The sequence below is a fragment of the Phoxinus phoxinus genome, assembly GCF_949152265.1.
Source record: "Phoxinus phoxinus genome assembly, chromosome: 5".
Lineage (NCBI taxonomy): Eukaryota > Metazoa > Chordata > Actinopteri > Cypriniformes > Leuciscidae > Phoxinus > Phoxinus phoxinus.
The window spans coordinates 42837133-42858093 of NC_136880.1; the positions used below are offsets into that span (position 1 = coordinate 42837133).

The 20961-nt window shown below is 41.0% G+C and overlaps 2 protein-coding genes across 2 annotated transcripts in view; one reads left to right on the top strand and one right to left on the bottom strand.

Moving 5' to 3' along the window:
* map2k2b (mitogen-activated protein kinase kinase 2b) overlaps positions 1-20961 on the bottom strand; it is a 529628-nt gene that overhangs the window by 336780 nt on the left and 171887 nt on the right. The window lies entirely within an intron of this gene.
* Positions 1-20961, top strand: part of LOC306999011 (protein unc-13 homolog A) — a gene marked incomplete at its 5' end in the record, with an annotated part of 92763 nt that overhangs the window by 50939 nt on the left and 20863 nt on the right. Inside the window, 15 exon segments of the mRNA XM_079613407.1 lie at positions 346-420; positions 2190-2409; positions 3850-4077; positions 5445-5586; positions 6901-7070; positions 7254-7369; positions 8859-9022; positions 9687-9840; positions 10445-10513; positions 10763-10852; positions 11541-11675; positions 14838-14965; positions 15744-15829; positions 17880-18006; positions 19295-19391. Of these exon segments, the coding sequence (XP_079469533.1) occupies positions 346-420; positions 2190-2409; positions 3850-4077; positions 5445-5586; positions 6901-7070; positions 7254-7369; positions 8859-9022; positions 9687-9840; positions 10445-10513; positions 10763-10852; positions 11541-11675; positions 14838-14965; positions 15744-15829; positions 17880-18006; positions 19295-19391 (2001 nt within the window).

Genomic DNA, 20961 nt, shown 5'->3' on the forward strand with positions numbered 1-20961 from the left:
TGCTTTCTGGATTCAGGCTATGGTAAGGATTTGTTGTAATTATTCTATTGTTTTTCTTTTTGCAAACACTGTCGACACCAGTGTTTTATAACATTTTATGAAGTCTGAAAGTTTGTCTCAGAGGAAAGTTTGCTATGGATTTTTCATAAAGTATCAACTTTGTCTTTTGGGACTTTGTTTCTCTAAAATTCCTTTGAAGAAATAAAACAAGACACAAATGTGTCACTAGTTGAATTTGGTCTTGTCAAATCTGAGATCTCTTCTAAAATACTTGAGGATATATGCAAAATAGAGTTCACCTGAGAAGTGTGTGTGTGTAATCTCATGTGATGTTGCTGTGTTCAGTCTTTAGTGCAGAATTCCCGTAAGGCTGGAATCACGTCTGCTATGGCCTCTAGTACACTCAACAATGAGGAGCTGGTAAGTAATGCAAGTCTCTTTCACCCGATTAAATTTGACCAATCTTTCTATTAAAAATGCATTTTTGTCACTTGTTTAAAGGGCACCTATTATGCAAAATTCACTTTTACATGGTGTTTGAACATAAATGTGTGTTGGCAGTGTGTGTACACAACCACCCTATAATGATAAAAATCCAACCAGTGTTTTTTTTTTAAATCCCCATAAATCATAAGCACTGTCTCAGAACGAGCTGTTCTCAGAATCAATCCAATGTGACGTAGAATTGCACAAGCCCCGCCCACGACTGTTGATTGCCACTGCAGTTTGAGCATAGACCCGCCCTGAGTGAGCTGGACACAGGCCCCGCCCACGACTGTTGATTGACACTGCAGTTTGAGCGTAGACCCGCCCTGAGTGAGCTGGACACAGGCCCTGCCCACGACTGTTGATTGACACTGCAGTTTAGTTTGAGCGTAGACCCGCCCTGAGTGAGCTGGACACAGGCCCCGCCCACGACTGTTGATTGACACTGCAGTTTGAGCATAGACCCGCCCTGAGTGAGCTGGACACAGGCCCCGCCCACGACTGTTGATTGACACTGCAGTTTGAGCGTAGACCCGCCCTGAGTGAGCTGGACACAAGCCCCGCCCACGACTGTTGATTGACACTGCAGTTTAAGCGTAGACCCGCCCTGAGTGATCTGGACACAGTCCACTCCCACGACTGTTGATTGACACTGCAGTTTGAGCGTAGACCCGCCCTGAGTGAGCTGGACACAAGCCCCGCCCACGACTGTTGATTGACACTGCAGTTTAAGCGTAGACCCGCCCTGAGTGAGCTGGACACAAGCCCCGCCCACGACTGTTGATTGACACTGCAGTTTGAGCATAGACCCGCCCTGAGTGAGCTGGACACAGGCCCCGCCCACGACTGTTGATTGACACTGCAGTTTGAGCGTAGACCCGCCCTGAGTGAGCTGGACACAAGCCCCGCCCACGACTGTTGATTGACACTGCAGTTTGAGCATAGACCCGCCCTGAGTGATCTGGACACAGTCCCCGCCCACGACTGTTGATTGACCCTGCAGTTTGAGCATAGACCCGCCCTGAGTGAGCTGGACACAGGCCCCGCCCACGACTGTTGATTGACACTGCAGTTTGAGCGTAGACCCGCCCTGAGTGAGCTGGACACAAGCCCCGCCCACGACTGTTGATTGACACTGCAGTTTGAGCATAGACCCGCCCTGAGTGATCTGGACACAGGCCCCGCCCACGACTGTTGATTGACACTGCAGTTTGAGCGTAGACCCGCCCTGAGTGAGCTGGACACAAGCCCCGCCCACGACTGTTGATTGACACTGCAGTTTGAGCGTAGACCCACCCTGAGTGAGCTGGACACAAGCCCCGCCCACGACTGTTGATTGACACTGCAGTTTAAGATCTGGATCCAACTCCTCCCCCTGGATTTCGCGTTCTGCAGTGAGGACCATCTCAAAAAATGACAATTTAAACATGTGGGGTATTTTGTGCTAAAACTTTACATACACACTCTGGGGACATCAGAGACTTATTTTACATCTTGTGAAAAGGGGCATAATAGGTGCGCTTTAAAAGTAAAGGCTCTGCTGCGGGTGAAATGTGTGCATTCTGAACCCCTTAGAAAAAAAGCGTTGTGTCTCGTGTTTGGTGTGTTGTTTTTGTTAACTAAAACTAGAACTGAAACTATAAAAGTCGTATTCAGATATAAAGCTGAAATAAAACTTTTTTTTGTCACCTGTGCTCCTGTAGAAGAGTCACGTGTATAAGAAGACTCTCCAGGCCCTGATCTACCCGATCTCCTGCACAACGCCGCACAACTTCGAGGTGTGGACGGCCACGACGCCCACCTACTGCTACGAGTGTGAGGGTTTGCTGTGGGGCATCGCTCGCCAGGGCATGCGCTGCTCCGAGTGCGGGGTCAAATGCCACGACAAGTGCCAGGACCTGCTCAACGCCGACTGCCTGCAGAGTGAGATTCTAATGCTAATGTGTTTTTTTAGGATCTGTCATTGTGCAATAGCACCGCACATTTATGAGGATGGGGAGTTACTTCATTACCACACTGTAAAAAAAAAATCCGGTAAATTTACGGTATAAAAAACGGCAGCTGTGGGTGCCCGAAATTCACCGTAAAAAACACAGGTTTGACAGACTTAAGTTTTTTTTTTACTGTAAATTTAAGTTATTTCATTATCTGATATAGGGCCCTATTTTAAAGATCTGAGTGCATGGTCTAAAGCGTCGGCGCAAGTGCACTTAGGTCGTGTCCGAATCCACTTTTGCTAGTTTAATGACGGGACAAATGGTCGGCGCTCCCGGCGCATGGTCTTAAAGTGTCGTCCCGATTCTCTTAATGAGTAATGGGTGTGTTTTGGATCGTAACGTGCAATAAACCAATCAGTCTCGTCTCCCATTCCATTTAAAAGCCAGTTGCGCTCGCGCCACGGCGGATTCGCTATTTACATGGAGGAATTTGCAAGCGGAAAACTCAACGCGTCTCAAGAAAGCAAATGGATCCGCTTGTGTGTGTGTGTGTGTGTGTGTGTGTGTGCAATTTCAGTCTCACTTCCTGTTACATACCTTCATAACAATGTAACAAATTTGCATAATGCCAGCCTATGGTTTTCATTGGCTGCCGGCGAACAGCGTCTCCTTTGCTCCGCCCTCAAACTCTGCAGTTGTACACTGTAAAAAAAAATGCTGCGATTATTTATCACAACTTAAAATCCAACATTGTTTAAACTTGAAAAAGTATGTGTTCATGCTTGACTTAAAATATTAAATTTAGTTTAGTTTAGTTAAGTTGGATATTTAAGTTATCTCAACAAAGTTTAAGTTGTTATAACTAATCGCAGCCACATTTTTTACAGTGCCAGCTGAGACTGCAAGAGTTTAGTTTGTGTTGTCGATGCTATTTTTAGCGCTGCAAATCTCACTGTGAATCAAGTGTTGAGGAAGAGCTGAAATCCAGATATGGAAATAGGCATTTGGTTTTCGACACGTGCTGTAAGCGGTCGACCAATCACAGCAGACTGGGCCGTCCGACCAATCAGAGCAGAGCAGCTCTCAGAGAGGCTGGGTTTAGAAAGACTGAATCTTCGAATGAACCGTTTCAGACGCTGTGAGAAAACAGCTGATGCTGTATTGTATATTAAGAGAAAATGTAAGTGCTTTTTGACCTAGGATGCATGTAAACCTGTTGTAGGAGACTCCAAAACACAACTAGGAACCTTTAAAATAGCATAAATGGGGCACTTTAAATTGCTACTGGAAGTATGGAACTACTGGAAAATTTTAACGTTTTTCTTACCCGGTTCTCTGAGAACCTTCTCATTTTAGAAATTGAGCTTGTGTAAGAAGCTTTGTGTAGTCATTAGTTTACAGCTGATGTTGTGGATGTGTGTTTCAGGAGCCGCTGAGAAGAGCTCGAAACACGGCGCCGAGGATCGAACGCAGAACATCATCATGGTCCTGAAGGACCGCATGAAGATCCGAGAGCGCAACAAACCTGAGATCTTCGAGCTGATCCAAGAAGTGTTCGACATTCCCAAGCCGAGCCACGGGACTCAGATGAAGCAAATCAAGCAGAGCGTTCTGGACGGGACGTCGAAGTGGTCGGCCAAAATCAGCATCACAGGTGAACTCGGAAGTACAGTTATCAGTACAAAATGTGACCCTGGATCATAAAAACAGTCATAACTCGCACGGGTATATTTCTGACAATAAAACTGGGTCAGAATTATCCATTTTTCTTTTATGCCAAAAATCATTAGGATATTAAGTAAAGATCATGTTCCATGAAGATATTTAGTAAATGTCCTACCATAAATATATAAAACATGTATTTTTGTGAGTGAATGCAGCACAATCGTGAACATAAATGCACAACTTTAAAAGGAGATTTTCTCAATGTAAAAATTTTTTTGCTCCTCAGATTCTAGATTTTCAATAGTTATATATCGACCAAATATTGTCCTATCCTAACAAACCACACGTCAATGGAGAGATTATTTATTCAGCTTTCAGACGATGCATAAATCTCAATTTAAAAAAAATGTACCCATGTGACTGGTTTTGTGGTCCAGGGTCACAATTATTCAAAAAGATGCATTAAAGGTCCTGTTCTTCGTGATCCCATTTTTTTAACTTTAGCTAGTGTGTAATGTTGCTGCTAGAGCATAAATAATACCTGTAAAATTATAAATCTCAAAGTTCAATGCCAAGCGAGATATTTGATTTAACAGAAGTCCCCTTTCAAAGCCGACAGCGAACGGCCGGTTTGGACTACATCCTCTACTTCCTGCTTTAATGACGTCACTAGAACCGTTTTTTTGGCTAAGCTCCGCCCACAGGAATACACAAAAAGGGGGCGTGGTCTTGTTGCGCTCCTACAGAGAAGAGGAAGAGTTGCGTTTGTAGAGTGTGTTTGTCGCAATGTCGTCGAGACGCTGTTATTTTCATCCCGGAGTCAGATCACCTTTGTTTGGGCATGTTCACAATAACACTGAGCGCATGCATCTCCACGTTACGGTAAGAGGCGTGGCCTTTCCGGGCAACGTGCGCTAATCTGCTGTCCAATCACAACACAGGAACCGCTGGCACAATCAGAACTCGTTACGTATTTCTGAAGGAGGGACTTCATAGAACAAGGAAGTCATCAGCTCGTTTTTAGGACAGTGAAAACAGCGGTATAGAGATAAATACATTTTGTGAAAAATACTGTGTTTTTTTCACGCGAAACATGAACACGTGTTATATTGCACACTGCAAACACAATCAAAGCTTCAAAAACACAGGAAAAACGGGACCTTTAAAATATTTAAATGTGTGCATTTCACTGATTCTTTTAGTTAAAGCTGTTTTACATTTGATTCGCTGGGATTCTAACCCGTGAGCAATGAAGTCATGCTCTTGTGTTTGAGCTACAGCCGGAAAAAAATTAAATATTATGTATTTGCATCATCTTTACAGCCGTCTGTAAAAGTATTCATTTCTTTGTGCCAGTGGTGTGTGCTCAGGGTCTTCAGGCGAAGGATAAGACGGGTTCGAGTGACCCCTACGTCACCGTACAGGTCGGGAAAACCAAGAAGAGAACCAAGACCATCTACGGCAATCTCAATCCCATCTGGGACGAGAGCTTTCACTTGTGAGCGCATGAATGCAGTCGCCATGGATTACATGATGGAAAAACGTGTTGTGTAAAATCAATGTTATTTTAGAATCATTGATTATACTTTTTGTTAATATTTTAAATTCCATTTTATTTTTATATTTTTTGGTTTCATTTTAATCTAAAAGTTTTTGTAAAATTGTCATTTTTATTAGATTTTTAAAAAATATATTGTCGAGTAGTAACACTTTACAATAAGGTTAGTTTGTTCGTTATTAGTTAGCATGAATAATGAACTGCACATATACAGCATTTATTAATCTTTGTTAATGCTAATTTCAACATTTTACTAATACTTTATTAAAATCTTGTTAACATTAGTTAATGCACTGTGAACTCACAATGAACAGCTTTATTTTTATTAAGTAACATTAACCAAGATTAACAAATACGGTAACAAATGTATTGCTCATGGTTAGTTCACGTTAGTTAACCCTTAAAGACCTATAAAAATAACTATTGTTCTTAAATGTTTAATTACTTTCGAACCGCTAATCTAATCTGTATGCTTTAAAAAGTCCCGTAAAGAGGAGATTCGCGGCTTTCGTGTTTAATCTCGTTTGGACTTTCAGAGGCTCCGTAGTGAGTGTATTTGCGTCATCAGGTTTTGATCAGCATTGATTCGTCATAGAAACCCATGCGGTTTGTTTCTCTGAGCCAAACAGGAATGATTGTTGATGCTTAGTCCCGTCCTCATGCAGAGATCGGTTCATATATATATATATATGTCACTTTTGCTTTATTACAATGTTTTCTATTTATTTTACTTCCCGAACTTTTTTGGACACATCTACATTGTCAGTAAATTGAAAAACACACCAGCTTTTCACTGAAAATCGCCAATAATAATGTTGTAATAAATGGCTATAACTTGCTTAGGGATTGTTACATGTAGTCAAAATTTCATCTGGATATCTAGAATATCCAAGTAAAACTTTCTAAAGGAAAAAATCCAAACTTTTTGAGTTGAGTAAAAAAAAATCACTAAAAATGTGCTACCGTTTTTCTTAAATTGGTAAATTCATCCATTCCAAGACAAAATGAATGTAAAATTGTGAATTTAAATGAGCTAGATGGAAACTTCAGGTTCTCCTGTTTAAAATGATGTATGGCACTTGATGCTGAACTGCTATAATGAGTTAGAAAAACAAAGAAAACAACAGGCGAGTCAGGTGCTCCAAAAATGTTCTAGGACTTTAAGGGTTAATACATTAACTAATGTTAACTAATGAACCTTATAGTAAAGTGTTGCCTATGAAGTTTTTAATTCTCTGCTTCTCTGGTGTGCAGTGAATGTCATAACTCTTCAGACCGGATAAAGGTGCGTGTCTGGGACGAGGATGATGATATCAAGTCTCGCGTGAAGCAACGGTTCAAGCGCGAGTCCGACGACTTTCTGGGACAGACCATCATTGAAGTGCGAACGCTCAGTGGAGAAATGGACGTCTGGTACAACCTCGGTGTGTCAAAGTGATTGCATACTCACTATAGAAATGGCTTCGAGCAGCATCTCTAATGAATATCTCTCTCTCTCTCTCTCTCTCTCTCTCTCTCTCTCTCTCTCTCTCTCTCTCTCTCTCTCTCTCTCTCTCTCTCTCTCTCTCTCTCTCTCTCTCTCTCTCTTTCTCTCTCTCTCTGAACAGACAAGCGCACGGATAAATCGGCCGTATCAGGAGCGATCCGCATGCACATCAGTGTGGAGATTAAAGGAGAGGAGACTGTGGCTCCGTACCACGTTCAGTACACCTGCCTGCATGAGGTACATGCAAATAGACACTGGGCCCTATCATACACCCGGCGCAATGCAGCATAAAGCCCAATTTATAGTTCTGCGTCAAACTCACGCCGTAGGCTGTGTGTAGCACGCGTACCCTGACGTGCACCTCTCCAAAAATTTAACAATTATACGCGGACCGCAAGCGCTGTGATTGGTCTGCTAGAACCGCTCCCTCGGGTTTTAACACGCTCCCTCTGTGTGTGCAATTGACCTATGGCTAAGCCACGCCCCCTCCACTCACTCGGACAAACAGTCAACATTCGGCTACGGGCGCTATGGCAGCGGTCACAGTAGGAGACATTTTACAGGAGGCAATTGATGATTTTTGGAGACAGAAAGATTATATATCATCTCGAAGTCACCAAAAGGGCCTTAACTATGCATTGGAGGGTTATATTAATAATTTTATTGTTGAGAAGGTCGATGAAAAGCTTCAGCTCCAGGCAAAAATGTACAGGTCAGTGTAAACGTGATAAACCGTAAAAAAACACAAAGTTCCCCAGTTGTTTTGGTAGAAAGTTGTCTAAAATGTTGTGCTTCAATGTGTAATTAATGGTTCATGATCAAATTAAATATGTACAGGTCTAAGTTGCACACGTTTCCAGGACAAGCCTTTTTACCGTCTTTACCGAGAGTAGCCTAACGTTACCTCTCCGCTAGTGTAATGCTACAGTATTTACATGAGTCATTCAGCACAACATTGCTAACATTTGTTATCTCGGTTATTTACAGATACGTTAATGAAGCTAAGTGACATGATGTACAACGCAGCTAAGCTAACGTTAACGTTTTCTAATGATAGGCTAACGTTAGCCTAACGTTACGTTAGAGATGTTAAAGTTAACGTTCAAATACGTTGTTGACTTTCCTTAGAACAGATGTAGACATCCTTGTTTAATTTATCCAGGTTTAGTTGGTGTTGTGGTCTACCGCATAACTTAATCCAGAGCAGACACTGATCTCGGCTGAGATGTGGCTTGGGAAAGGGTCGTCGCCCGGCCTCTCGGGATATCTAGTGTCGGAGTTGATGAACCCCATTCACACCGTTTGACCATTTTAAACTTAAAATGACAAGAAAAAACATATAAAAAGAATGAAACCTGACTAACTGCAATGCATTCCAATGGACGTGGAAGCAGAGAATGTCCGAGTGTATTGGGTTAGCTATGCGCACTGTGATTGGCTCATCCCGTTTGGGGGCGTGGCTTAGCCATAGGTCAACGCGGACAACGACGCAGAAGTATAAATGAAAACCACCGCGTTGCCTACAGCGTAGAGGCTCCGGCGTACTGTAGGTCCGACGCAGAAGTGTAAATCAGCCTTAAGGCACGACACTAGCTTAAAACAATAAAATTGCTCACACCTGATTGGGACGTAAAAATAAATCGGTGTAATCAGTGCATTGAAATTTTTGAAAAAATATTCAGGAATAATCTGTAATAATAAGTTCTGAACCTATTTTGCTTTGTAGCACATCTTCCACTACACGACTGAGAAGCAGAACAGCGGCGGCGTGAAGATCCCCGATGCCAAAGGCGATGACGCCTGGAAAGTGTACTACGAAGAGACGGCGCAGGAGATCGTGGACGAGTTCGCCATGAGATATGGAGTGGAATCGATCTATCAGGCCATGACGTAAGCAGAGCGAACGAAGGAATGAATGTAGGAACTTGAGTGAATCTACAAACAACTGAATGCATGAAAGAGACCCTCAAAAATGCAAATGAAACATTCCTCAAATAGGGATCAAAATAGGATGTGAAACTCTTAAAGGTGACGTATTATGCCCGTTTTCACAAGATGTAATATAAATATATGGTGTCCCCAGAATGTGTCTGTGAAAATTCAGCTCAAAATACCAGATAATTTATTATAGCTTGTCAAATTTGTCCCTTTTTGGGTGTGTGAGCAAAAACATGCCATTTTTGTGTGTGTGTGTGTCCCCCTTTAAATGCAAATGAGCTGCTGCTCCGCCTCCGTTCAGAAGAGGGCGGAGCCTTTACACGAGATTCATATACAATAACAAAACCACAGAATAATCTCACTCATCTAAAATCTCAGAAATAACCAGTATCGGAGTTTCTGAATGGTTAGAGGACACAAATCTTACTTGGTACTGTCCAAGGTTGCGAACGCCCTGGTTAGCGCACACAAGCAGGTTTTTGCTTTCTGTTTCTGGGGGATTGTCCCCCTCAACATGAGGGAGAGTCATTACTGACCGAGTTTACATTTCTGGCTGAACTAACACTTTAAAGCTTCTGTAAATGCCAGTAACCCTGTGCTCTGTGTTTGTGTTTAGGCACTTTGCATGTCTTTCCTCGAAGTACATGTGTCCCGGGGTCCCTGCGGTCATGAGCACACTTCTGGCCAACATTAACGCTTATTACGCCCACACCACACAGTCCTCCAACAACGTCTCTGCCTCCGACCGCTTCGCCGCCTCCAACTTCGGGGTCAGTTCACATTTCAACCACACCAAAGCTCATTTAACTCTTGCACATCATGTTTAAAACATCGGATATCTAGAGCGGGATGCAAAACAATGACCCTCAAAACACAAGTGTAGTAAATCTCAGTCTTAATCATTATTGTGTTTTTGAGTTACGCTACTGGCCAGTAAGAATTTAATGCTTTTATTCAGCAATTAAAGATTTTAGATAAAGAACTTTCTATTCATCAAAGAATCCTGAAAAATAAAATGTTGCACAGTTTCCACAAAAAAATATGAAGCTGTTTTCAACATTGATAATATTCATAAATGTTTCTTGAGCAGCAAATCATCATATTACACTGATTTCTGAAGGATCATGTGACACTGAAGACTGGAGTAATGATGCTGAAAATTCATAAAAGGAATAAATTACACTTTACTGTATATTCACATAGAAAACAGCCGCTTTAAATTGTAATAATATTTCAGATTTTATTGTATTTTTGATCAAATAAATGCAGCCTTGGTGAGTGGAAGAGATTTTTTTCAAACGCATAAAATCTTACCGACCCTAAAAGTTGTGAATGATAGTGTATATTTGACATATGTTAACTTTTTTTTTGCAGAAAGAGAGGTTTGTGAAACTGTTGGACCAACTGCACAACTCCCTGAGGATTGACCTCTCGATGTACAGGGTATATTTACATATTCTCCTCGATGAATAATGAATATTAATGAGTATCACTTCTACACTTACACAGATGACCTCCAGATCTATCGATTACTGAAGAGTGTGTGTGTGTGTGTGTGTGTGTGTGTGTGTGTGTGTGTGTGTGTGTGTGTGTGTGTGTGTGTGTGTGTGTGTGTGTGTGTGTGTGTGTGTGTGTGTGTGTGTGTGTGTGTGTGTGTGTGTGTGTGTGTGTGTGTGTGTGTGTGTGTTTTAGAATAATTTTCCAGCCAGTAGTCCTGAGAGGTTGCAGGATCTGAAGTCCACTGTAGATCTTCTGACCAGTATCACTTTCTTCAGAATGAAGGTTTGTTCTTTGTTTTCTTCTGGTGACGGATCTTATGCTTTCTCACATATTCCCTTGCATGCAGTGTGTAATAAAGCTGTTTGTGAATGTAAAAAGTCTGCAGAGTTTCATCAAAGTGCAGATAAATGGAGTCGAGTCGTCAGATATTCAGTCTCACTGTAGGTTTGGAACTAATTAGCATAATGCCAGCCTCTGGTCTTGATTGGCTGAACAGCGTCTCTTTGCTCCGCCCTCAAACACTAGTTGTATCTGAGACTGGAAGAGTTCGTGTTGTTCACGTCGAGAAGAGTAAAACTCACGCCATCGTTACTGTTCGTATCACTGAGTATCAAGAGCTGAGATTCAGATATGATAATGAGCATTTGGTTTTGACCAATCACAGCAGACTGGGGCGTCTGACCAATCAGAGCAGAGCAGCTCTCAGAGAGGCGGGGTTTAGAGAGACTGAATCTTCGAATGAACCGTTTCAGACGCTGAGAGAAAACAGCTGATGGAGATTATGAAGAAAATTAAAGTGTTTTTTTACCTTTGATGCATGTAAACTAGTTGTAGGAGACTCCAAAACAACTTTGTGAGTAGTTAGTGTTTTGTATCTCTTCAGCAATATTTATAGGCTTTTAAACCCTCTAAATGTAAATGTAGGTCTCGGTGCCGAGAAGAATAACTGTTGGTCTGTGTGTGTTTTCAGGTCCAGGAACTGCAGAGTCCACCGAGAGCGAGTCAAGTCGTTAAAGACTGTGTCAAAGCGTGTCTCAACTCAACGTACGAGTACATCTTTAACAACTGCCATGAGCTCTACAGCCGAGAGTATCAGAATGACCCAGTGAGTATGAGTGTGTGTGTGTGTGTGTGTGTGTGTGTGTACATAAGGGCTAGGGTGGCATTGGTCAGCTGTTTTGATTGACAGCTGGTCCACCGTATCAAATGAGACACAAAATAGTTATCATTTCGAAATTTATTTCACAAAATCCAAGACCAAGAACAGACATTTAATCTGGAAAGGCAAGTTATTCAGCTAAAACGATTAATTCGAAATATCTATGAATAAAACATATAAAAACTAATAAATAGTTATTCATCTGTTGCAGAAAAGCAACAAGAACAACTAAAACTAAATAGAAACGATTTACAGGCCAGAGTTTCTATTTGTAACATGTTTGCAGCGTTGAGCGATGTAGCCAATCACAGACATGTGTGTTGATTTCTGGAACGCAATGGCCAATCAGAAGCATTTAAGACAGAATCCCCTCACCGCTCAAAACACACTTTTTGTTCAGTGCTGAATTCTGCATGCTGGCAAATCCTCTGATTATACAAGATATTATGAAATATGAATTATGCAGTCAGCTTCATTGATAATAACAGATGTATGAGATCGCGATTTTAGGAATTATTATTATTAAGGGAGCGCGCACTCAGTCATGGCAAACCATGCACACAGCCTGCGTGCTTTTATGTTAAATTAACGTTTGTGATTGTTAATGCTTTAATAACAGATATTTTATTACTTCAGATACTTCCGCGTGTTGTTTTAACGGAGAGCGCTGGACTGAATGAGTTTCTGTTCGTCTCTCCCAAACGCTCATGCTGATTTTATTCTGTTTAGTAATTCAGAGCAAGTTCTTCTCATGGAAAATTAAATATTGATTATGGTAGATGTGTTGTGGCAGTTATGAATGGAGAAGAACCGCAGTGTGTCGTATATGTTTCTCTCTCTCTCTCTCTCTCTCTCTCTCTCTCTCTCTCTCTCTCTCTCTCTATATATATATATATATATATGCACTTGCACTGAACTTTATTAGCAAGATGGAAAACACGTCTTGAGTTTCTGACACCTCATAACCGTAGCACTGACTGATGCTCCCAGTGTGTGTGTGTGTGTGTGTGTGTGTGTTATAGGCCGTATAAATGCACAGGAGGATTTCCTCATGTAATTTTCGAATTCCTCATGTAATTTTCAATTTGTTGAAATGCATGTCTTTCTCCAGCAACCGTGAGCTGCTCCGCTACTGCAAAATGTTTCTAAAAAATGATCTAAACATTCTAAAAATCAAGATGCATTGACTTGAGATGCTTTTCGAGAAGTCACGGGGTCAGAAAAATAATCTTGTTTTCCCTTTGAATCGATTTTTCTGACCCCGTTAGCAGATATTTGTTCTTGTTTTAAAGAGGCTGTATGTAGAATTCAGAAACCCTTGTTATTAGCGACACCGGTGGCCGTTAAGGGAACTGCAGCCGCACTTTAAATTTAACATCCCGTCCTCCACATAAAAAGCAGTCTACAGGCTTTAATGGACAACCTACACTCTAAAAAAATGCTGGGTTGTTTTAACCCAATTTTGGGTCAAATATGGACAAATCCAGCCATTGGGTTACATTTTTAAATTGCATTTTTGATCCAACGTTTGGGTTTGTCCATTTTTGACCCAAAATTGGGTTAAAACAACCCAGCATTGTTTTTTTAAGTTTCTTTACAAGCTTTTTACACATTGGCAATAAAAAAAAGGCAGTGGCTATTTGCAACACATGCTATTTCACTAAGTGAAAATAGTATTTTCTTTGCAATAAGTGTAAATAGTAGTTAGATGCTAGTTATACTTATAAATAGTGGCAGATACTATATGCACCTCAGTGCTGTTGTACATTAAACAGTCACTCTAAAAAATGCTGGGTTGTTTTAACCCAATTTTGGGTCAAATATGGACAAACCCAAACGTTGGATCAAAAATGCAATTTATAAATGTAACCCAATGACTGGGTTTGTCCATATTTGACCCAAAATTGGGTTAAAACAACCCAGGATTTTTTAGAGTGTATGCAATATATATATTTTTATATTTATTACAATTATTAAAGGTGCTGTATGGAGTGTTCAGCGGCATCTAGCGGTGATGTTTCAGATTGCAACCAATACGTTTACAAGCGAGTGCTCGTGCTTTCTTTAGTTTTTTATTAATATGTGGAGTTTGTGTTGGAGTCTGTGTTGTGCTAGTCGTTTCCTAGTATTAGCAGACTCCATGTCATAAAGATGCAGTGTCGTCGCTGTTGAGTGCACAGTCAGTAGACGAGGCGAGAGGCGAGACGCTCGGGAGCGCATGCAGGTCTCAGTCACGGCAAATCCGACCCGGAGACTTCACATAGAAATAGGAATACTTGCTTTCAGAGATAATAGCAAAACCCGCCAAGTGGATCGTTTTATTGTGAGATTACAACCCATTCACACACAGGTAATAAAAAATGGATTCATTTTAGTAGAAAAACTCCATACAGCACCTTTAAATGGATACCGCCTTATTGGGACAGTAAAGCCCTACCTAAGCGATAAACACTTAATTTTTAAACATCCTTTAATTCCACTTTCTCTAATTATTATTGAGAATAAATGCCTTTCCGATTTGATATTTGATGGGAAAAGGGAGTAGAGCGAGTCGGCAAAAGGCAGATTCGAGCACGGATCGATTTTCGTCAAAACGGCCCATCCAGACGTCAGGGGGCGGAGTCAGTGTAAATAGCCTCTGCCAACAAGGCGGGAAAAAAGCGATTAATACATTCAAATTTGAACACTTTAAAAAACACTGGGTTAAAACAACCCAAGGGCTGGGTAAATATAGGTCAGAACACACGTTGGGTTAATTTTACCCAGCAAATTGGGTTGTTTATTTAACCTAGCATTATGGGTTGATTTAACCCATCATACTCGGTTGGTTAATTTTTACTATAGTACTAGCTTTAAAAAAAAAATCCTCAAAATTAAACAAATGTATAATTCCTTTATTTTTGATCAGTTTTACAGTATGGACGTTTAAGCGTAAACTCATTTTGATCAATTCCTCAGAAATCCAAGTTTGCTTGCCAAGTGTCTTGATTTTAAGAATGTTTACATGTTTGTACTGGAAAATAAGAAAAAGCACATGCATTTTTGCAGTGCGGGTATATTTGGTGTATTTGACATGAACGTAACTCTCTTGTTTATGGTCTTGTCCAGGCGAAGACGGTTCCTCCTGACGAACAGGGGCCGAGTGTAAAGAACCTGGACTTCTGGTCCAAACTCATCACCCTCATCGTTTCCATTATAGAGGAGGACAAGAACTCCTACACACCCTGTTTGAACCAGTGAGTGTGTGTTCATCCCAAGCGGCAACCTTTCGGTCTCTCTCGTCACGCACACTACGTACATATTTTTTTACAATCTATGGTTCAGAGCCGAGATAATGATGCTGAAAAGTTGAAGTTGATGTCACAAAATTTGAGGTTCAATACCTAATTTATAGGGGTGTCACAATATATCACTATACAAAAATGCAACAATATGTATCGTGGATGTGACGATATATATTGTGTAGGACTATAGTTCACCCAAAATAAAAATTACTGTGTGCGAAAAAAATCTAGTTTTCAGAGTTTTAGTGTCAGTTCTACATTAAACTACTATATAATCTTGAATATAATGTATAATAATGCAATGGGTGATATTTGTGTCCTGATAATGCCAAATGTCTGATGTTACCAGTAATAACTGGCCTATATTATATTAAATATATTTAGTCAGTGACAGAGATCAAGCATATTCGTCTAAAATAATTCTGTATTTTCATCTTCAGAATCATGAATATTGTTATTCTGGAGTCTCTATTGTCCTGCATGGGGTTTCCAGCACCAAGTCCAACACTATTCATTTACACACACAATGAAACATACAATTTAGCATTTTAATCAACAAGAAATTTTTTGTTAACCTTTTATCATATGTCTTGAAGTATCGTAATAATATTGAATCGTGTGTGTGTGTGTGTGTGTGTGTGTGTGTGCGTGCGTGTGCGCGCGCGCGTGTGTGTGTGTGTGTGTGTGTGTGTGTGTGTGTGTGTGTGTGTGTGTGTGTGTGTGTGTGCAGGTTCCCTCAGGAGCTGAACGTGGGGAAGATCAGTGCCGAGGTGATGTGGAACATGTTTGCTCAGGATATGAAGTACGCTATGGAAGGTAAACGGACACACACACTGAACGCCGTATCCTCATATGAGTGTTGTGTTTACGTTTCAATGATGAAGTGAACAAAGAAAACGCCTCTTTAAACACAACACTCATATTGTTGCACGCAGAGTTTTAGTTTAGCTTGAGGATTTATTAAACTCTTTTAAAGGGGGGGTATAATGCCATTTTCACAAGATGTAAAATAAGTCTCTGATGTCCCCAGAGTGTGTGTGTGAAGTTTTAACTCAAAATACCCCACAGATATTTTTATATCGCATGTTAAAGTCACTTTTTGAGGGTGAGCAAAAACGCACCGTTTTGTGTCTGTCCCTTTAAATGCAAATGAGCTGCTGCTCCCGGCACAGGGGGCGGAGCTTCAAGAGCTCGTGTCCTTTTACCTCACACACACACACACACACGCACTGAACATTTCAAAAACTTTTAGCCTTTTATGTTCAATGACAATGTCAGACAATGATAGAGAGACTCAAGAAGTGACAACATTTCTGAATGGTTAGTTGATGAGTTTATGTAGATTATGTGTAGTTATAGACCAACGCTACTTTTGCGTCATCGAAGGGTAACGCCCCTTTTTGGGGGAAAACAAACGGATTCCCCTGAGAACAGAACTCGCTCTAGATCTGCAAAATGTTTCTTAAAAAACAAAAATGGCACAAACATACACACTCTCTTTGCCGGCCGAGGACCGTGAGGGGTATTTAAAGAGTAAGTAGCCTATTTTTTTTGTCATTAACACACTCACAGTATGACAAACTAGACGATGAGGCCATGTCAAAAGGAGTCGGTGGTTTAAGTTACTTGGATCATATTTCACTTGATTTATTTTAAGCTATTGACATAGTTTTGTTATCGACTAGCTATACTAGTTAGAAAGACGAAGCTGCTAGCAGCTAACGTTAAAGTTACGTGATTAGATCTCACTAGGCACGCTACCTTGGCTGTAAACTGATTTTACTGTTGAAATAGTGGCAGGCTAGGACTAAAGTGGACTTGGCTGGTTTCTGCTCGTGTCACTAATTCAACCCCCCAAACTATGTGTATTTAACATGAAGTAGTGTACTTGCTAGTTACTGGCTTTAATTTCGTTATCATACCAACTAAACTGCTGCTAGCAGCTTCGTCTTTCTAACGTTAACTAGTCGACAACAAAACTATGTCAATAGCTTAAATCAAGTGAAATATGATCCAAGTAAACCACCGACTCCTCTAGACATCGTCTAGTTTGTCATACTGTGAGTGTGTTAATGACAAAAAAAATAGGCTAACGTTATTTGGTGATTCCACGAGACAGTGGTAGATGTCTGAAACTCTGAATAGTCCATATTTGGCCACTGCGTGGGGTCATTAATCCAGTTTTCGACCATTTCAAAGGGACACCTCTGTATCCCCATATCCAGTAGCTTCTTTAAATACCACTCACGGTCCTCGGCCGACAAAGAGTGTGTATATTTGTGCCATTTTTGCTGTCAAGAAACTTATTAGAGCGAGTTCTGTTCTCAGGGGAATCCGTTTGTTTTCCCCCAAAAAGGGGCGTTACCCTTCGATGACGCAAAAGTAGCGTTGGTCTATCTTCTAGTCATTAGCATATTCTGTCTTGATAATCTATAAATCGTGTTCAGGGGGCGGGGTTTATGTAAATTTTAGGCTTGGTGATGTCACTAACCCGGGAGGAATGTCGTGTAGTTCCTACCAGCCGTTTGTTGTAGTCCTTAAAAAGCGATTTCTTTAAAAGCAAATATCTCGCTTTACTTTGAACTTTGAGCGTTGTAACTTTGCAGATGTTGTTTATGATCAAACACAACATTACACACTAACTACAGTTAGAAACGTGAAATCATACTCAACCAGGTTTGCTTGAATCTCTGTCTTAAAATCTTTTTTCTCTCTTCACGTCTTTGTTTTTAGCTCTATTGTGATCTGGGGTTTAATTGCATTTTTCTAAGACAGAAGTGAGTGTTAAAAGGGCTGGCAATCAAACTCCACTTCTCAAGTCTCATCTGAACATCCTGTTTTCTGTGATCTACTTCCTGTCCGTCAGAGCACGAGAAGCAGCGGCTGTGCAAGAGCGCCGATTACATGAACCTGCACTTCAAGGTGAAGTGGCTCTACAACGAATACTGCAAGGAGCTGCTGTACTTCCAGGACCGCGTGCCGGAGTACCCGGCGTAAGAGCGCTTGTGTACTAGATGAGCGGTGCGATAGTGTGAAGCCCCATCCACACTACTGCGTTTTCGTTTAGAAACGGAGACCTTTTGCTACGTTTGCACCTCCCGTCCAGACTACAACTGCAAAAACGGAGACCTAAAACGGAGAAGTTTAGAAACGCTGCCGACCCCGTTTTGCGTTTTGAATCACGGAAACGATCCGAAGAGAAAACGCAAAAGTGGCGTTGCGTTATCACTTTTTATTCTGCGTTTAGACAAGTGTTATGGGGGGAAATCTGCGTGCATATGGTGACGCAAAAGTGTGTGAGATTGGATGTAGTGTGCACTCCAGACGGCTAGGTGGCGATGTGAAGCACTGACAGTGAAGGAGACACTGACACAGTTTGTCATGTTTAATACGGTAAAGCTGCTGCTTTAACCCTCGCTGCTCTTCGTGTGTCGCTCAATAATGACAGATATTTTTTTTTTTGTCAATGAAATTAATGCTATATTTTAGTTTGATAATGTTTGGTTATTTTCCTGTACTGGCGCATGCCTGTGACGTAAACGTGTACGCGACGCCTTCACTGTCTAGCAGACTTTTGTGTTTTTACCGTTTTTACCCTTTAGACGGGAACGCGACGGTGGAGCGTTTTTAAGATTTCCACTCTGGAGGGTGGTTTCACTTTTTTGCGTTTTTAAGCCCCAAAAACGCCGTCGCCGTGTAAACGAAAGGCACATCCGATAAAATATTTGTACGTTTTCACCCGCGAGCGTTCTCGTGTAAACAGGGCCTTAGTGAAGACGGTCTAAACGGAGGACTTTAGAAACGATGACGCAGAGGCTCACGCTCGGCTCTATGATTGGGGGTCATCAGTCATGGCGTATCCTTCCCTGATTCGTCAGCCACCCATCACATGACCCGTCCCCGGGAAGAAAACATACAAAAACAGCCTGGACTACGTAACATTCGTGACTGCAACATGGATAACGAATTACAAGGGTTACTGATGTAGATGTCTTTGCTAGCAGCTGTTGTGCAAGTAAACTCTGCATTTTACAATCCCAACACTGCCGACATGCGGCTGTTTACACCGGCACGCGCACGCCCAGTGTTGGTGAGTGGTCACGTGATCCGCGTTTACAGTCGTTTTAATGTGGACGGAGATCAATTCTAATACGCAGCTAAAACGCTGGTGTGGACGGAGATCGTATTCGTTTTAATTCTCCGTTTCTAAACTAAACCGCAGTAGTGTGGATGAGGCCTGAGTCTCTCAGCATCTGAACTGCTGTGTCTCTGTCTGGATAGATGGTTTGAGCCGTTCGTGATCCTGTGGCTGGACGAGAACGAGGAGGTTTCCAGAGATTTCCTGCACGGCGCTCTGGTCAGGGACGCAAAGGACGGGGTAAATATCATCCCTGCAAAACATGCTTTTCTCAACTTAATATTTTTTGTCTTGTTTCCAGTCCAAATATCAAACATTTCTTAAATTAAGATCCATTTACTAAAGCAGTAAAATGACTTAAGATATTAAAGGTTGGGTAGGTAAGAATTGTCTAAAGAACTTTTTTTTAAATTGGCTTAAACTGTCTTTATATACCAATACATAATTAAAATGTAAGTACTTTGAAAAAGAGAGTATAAAAATTGAGTGACTATAGTGTATTTAATCTTCAAAAAACACAGCTCATTAATTCCTACCGGGACGAAACAAGTGATTGGCTTGCGCGACTGTCACTCTCCGTCGCCATGACTACCGCCGCTATTACTGGCTCTGCCCACGTGCGCGCAGTCGCGCACCCGTTTTTAGGTGGGAGTGAATGGAATTAATGAGCTGTGTTTATTGAAGATTAAATACACTAGAGTCACTCAGTTTTTTATACTCTCTATTTCAGAGTACTTGCATTTTAATTATGTATTGGTATATAAAGACAGTTTAAACAAATTTGAATAAAAGTTTTTTTTAGACAATTCTGACCTACCCAACCTTTAAGTCTTGTTCTCTAAAAAAAAAAAAAGTAAAGTTTTTGCTTAAGGCGAGACACGGCAGGCAAAAACATTCACTGGTCAATTTTGAGATTTTGGGCTATTTGTCTTCAATAACTTCTTCTTTCAGACTTGTGGTGAAAAAAAGTCCAAAATACTAATTTAGGTCTTTATTTTACTAACTTTGTCTATTTGCGTCTGTAGATTTCTCATAAATTCAACAAAAGTTGTCGTTTTAAATCATCATGATCCGCGATCTCTCTCTGCTTCCTTTAATCTCACACACGTCTGGAAAGCTCTCTCTCCTTTACAATGCTGTCAGATCCAAATATGTTAATTTCCTTTTAATAAGCAACCAATCGTGAAAGTATAATGGGCATTTAACTCTAAAAGCGAAATCTCATTGGCTGATGTCAATTTCTGACAACCTGATTCGTTCAGATGCATACATTTGCATACTGCAAAAAAATTAATTCCCGCTCTGGTTTTCTAGTATAAATATCTAAACATTCTTAAATCAAGATGCATTTATTTGAGATGGAAAATGACTGAAGATATTAAGTCTTGACATTACTTCATGAAATAAGTACATGAAATCAACCTTGTTTTTTGCGATCTTCTGGAGAAATACTGATTGGTCGCGCCGCGGTTACCATGGCGACGTTTACCGCCCCCGCGAACGGCTTAAGCGATCTGAAGTATAATATCGGTAGTTTATGTGTCTATACCTTTGCCTTTTTTGCCGTTAGGTTAAAATGTTACTTTGAGCAGGAAAGTTGAGGGGATGTTTGAGCTGTTTTAGTTTTTTTAAAGTCAGCCCCGACAGCTGAAAATATACTGCGCAAATCATGAAGTAGTGATGTTGCCCCGCGTGAAAGGGCGGGGCTTATTCCAACGTAAAACGCTGTATAATTGTATACAGTTTTAATCAAATAAGGTTGGATTATTTATATGTTGAGCTGCCTGCTCATGAAGCTGAAAGTGCACGT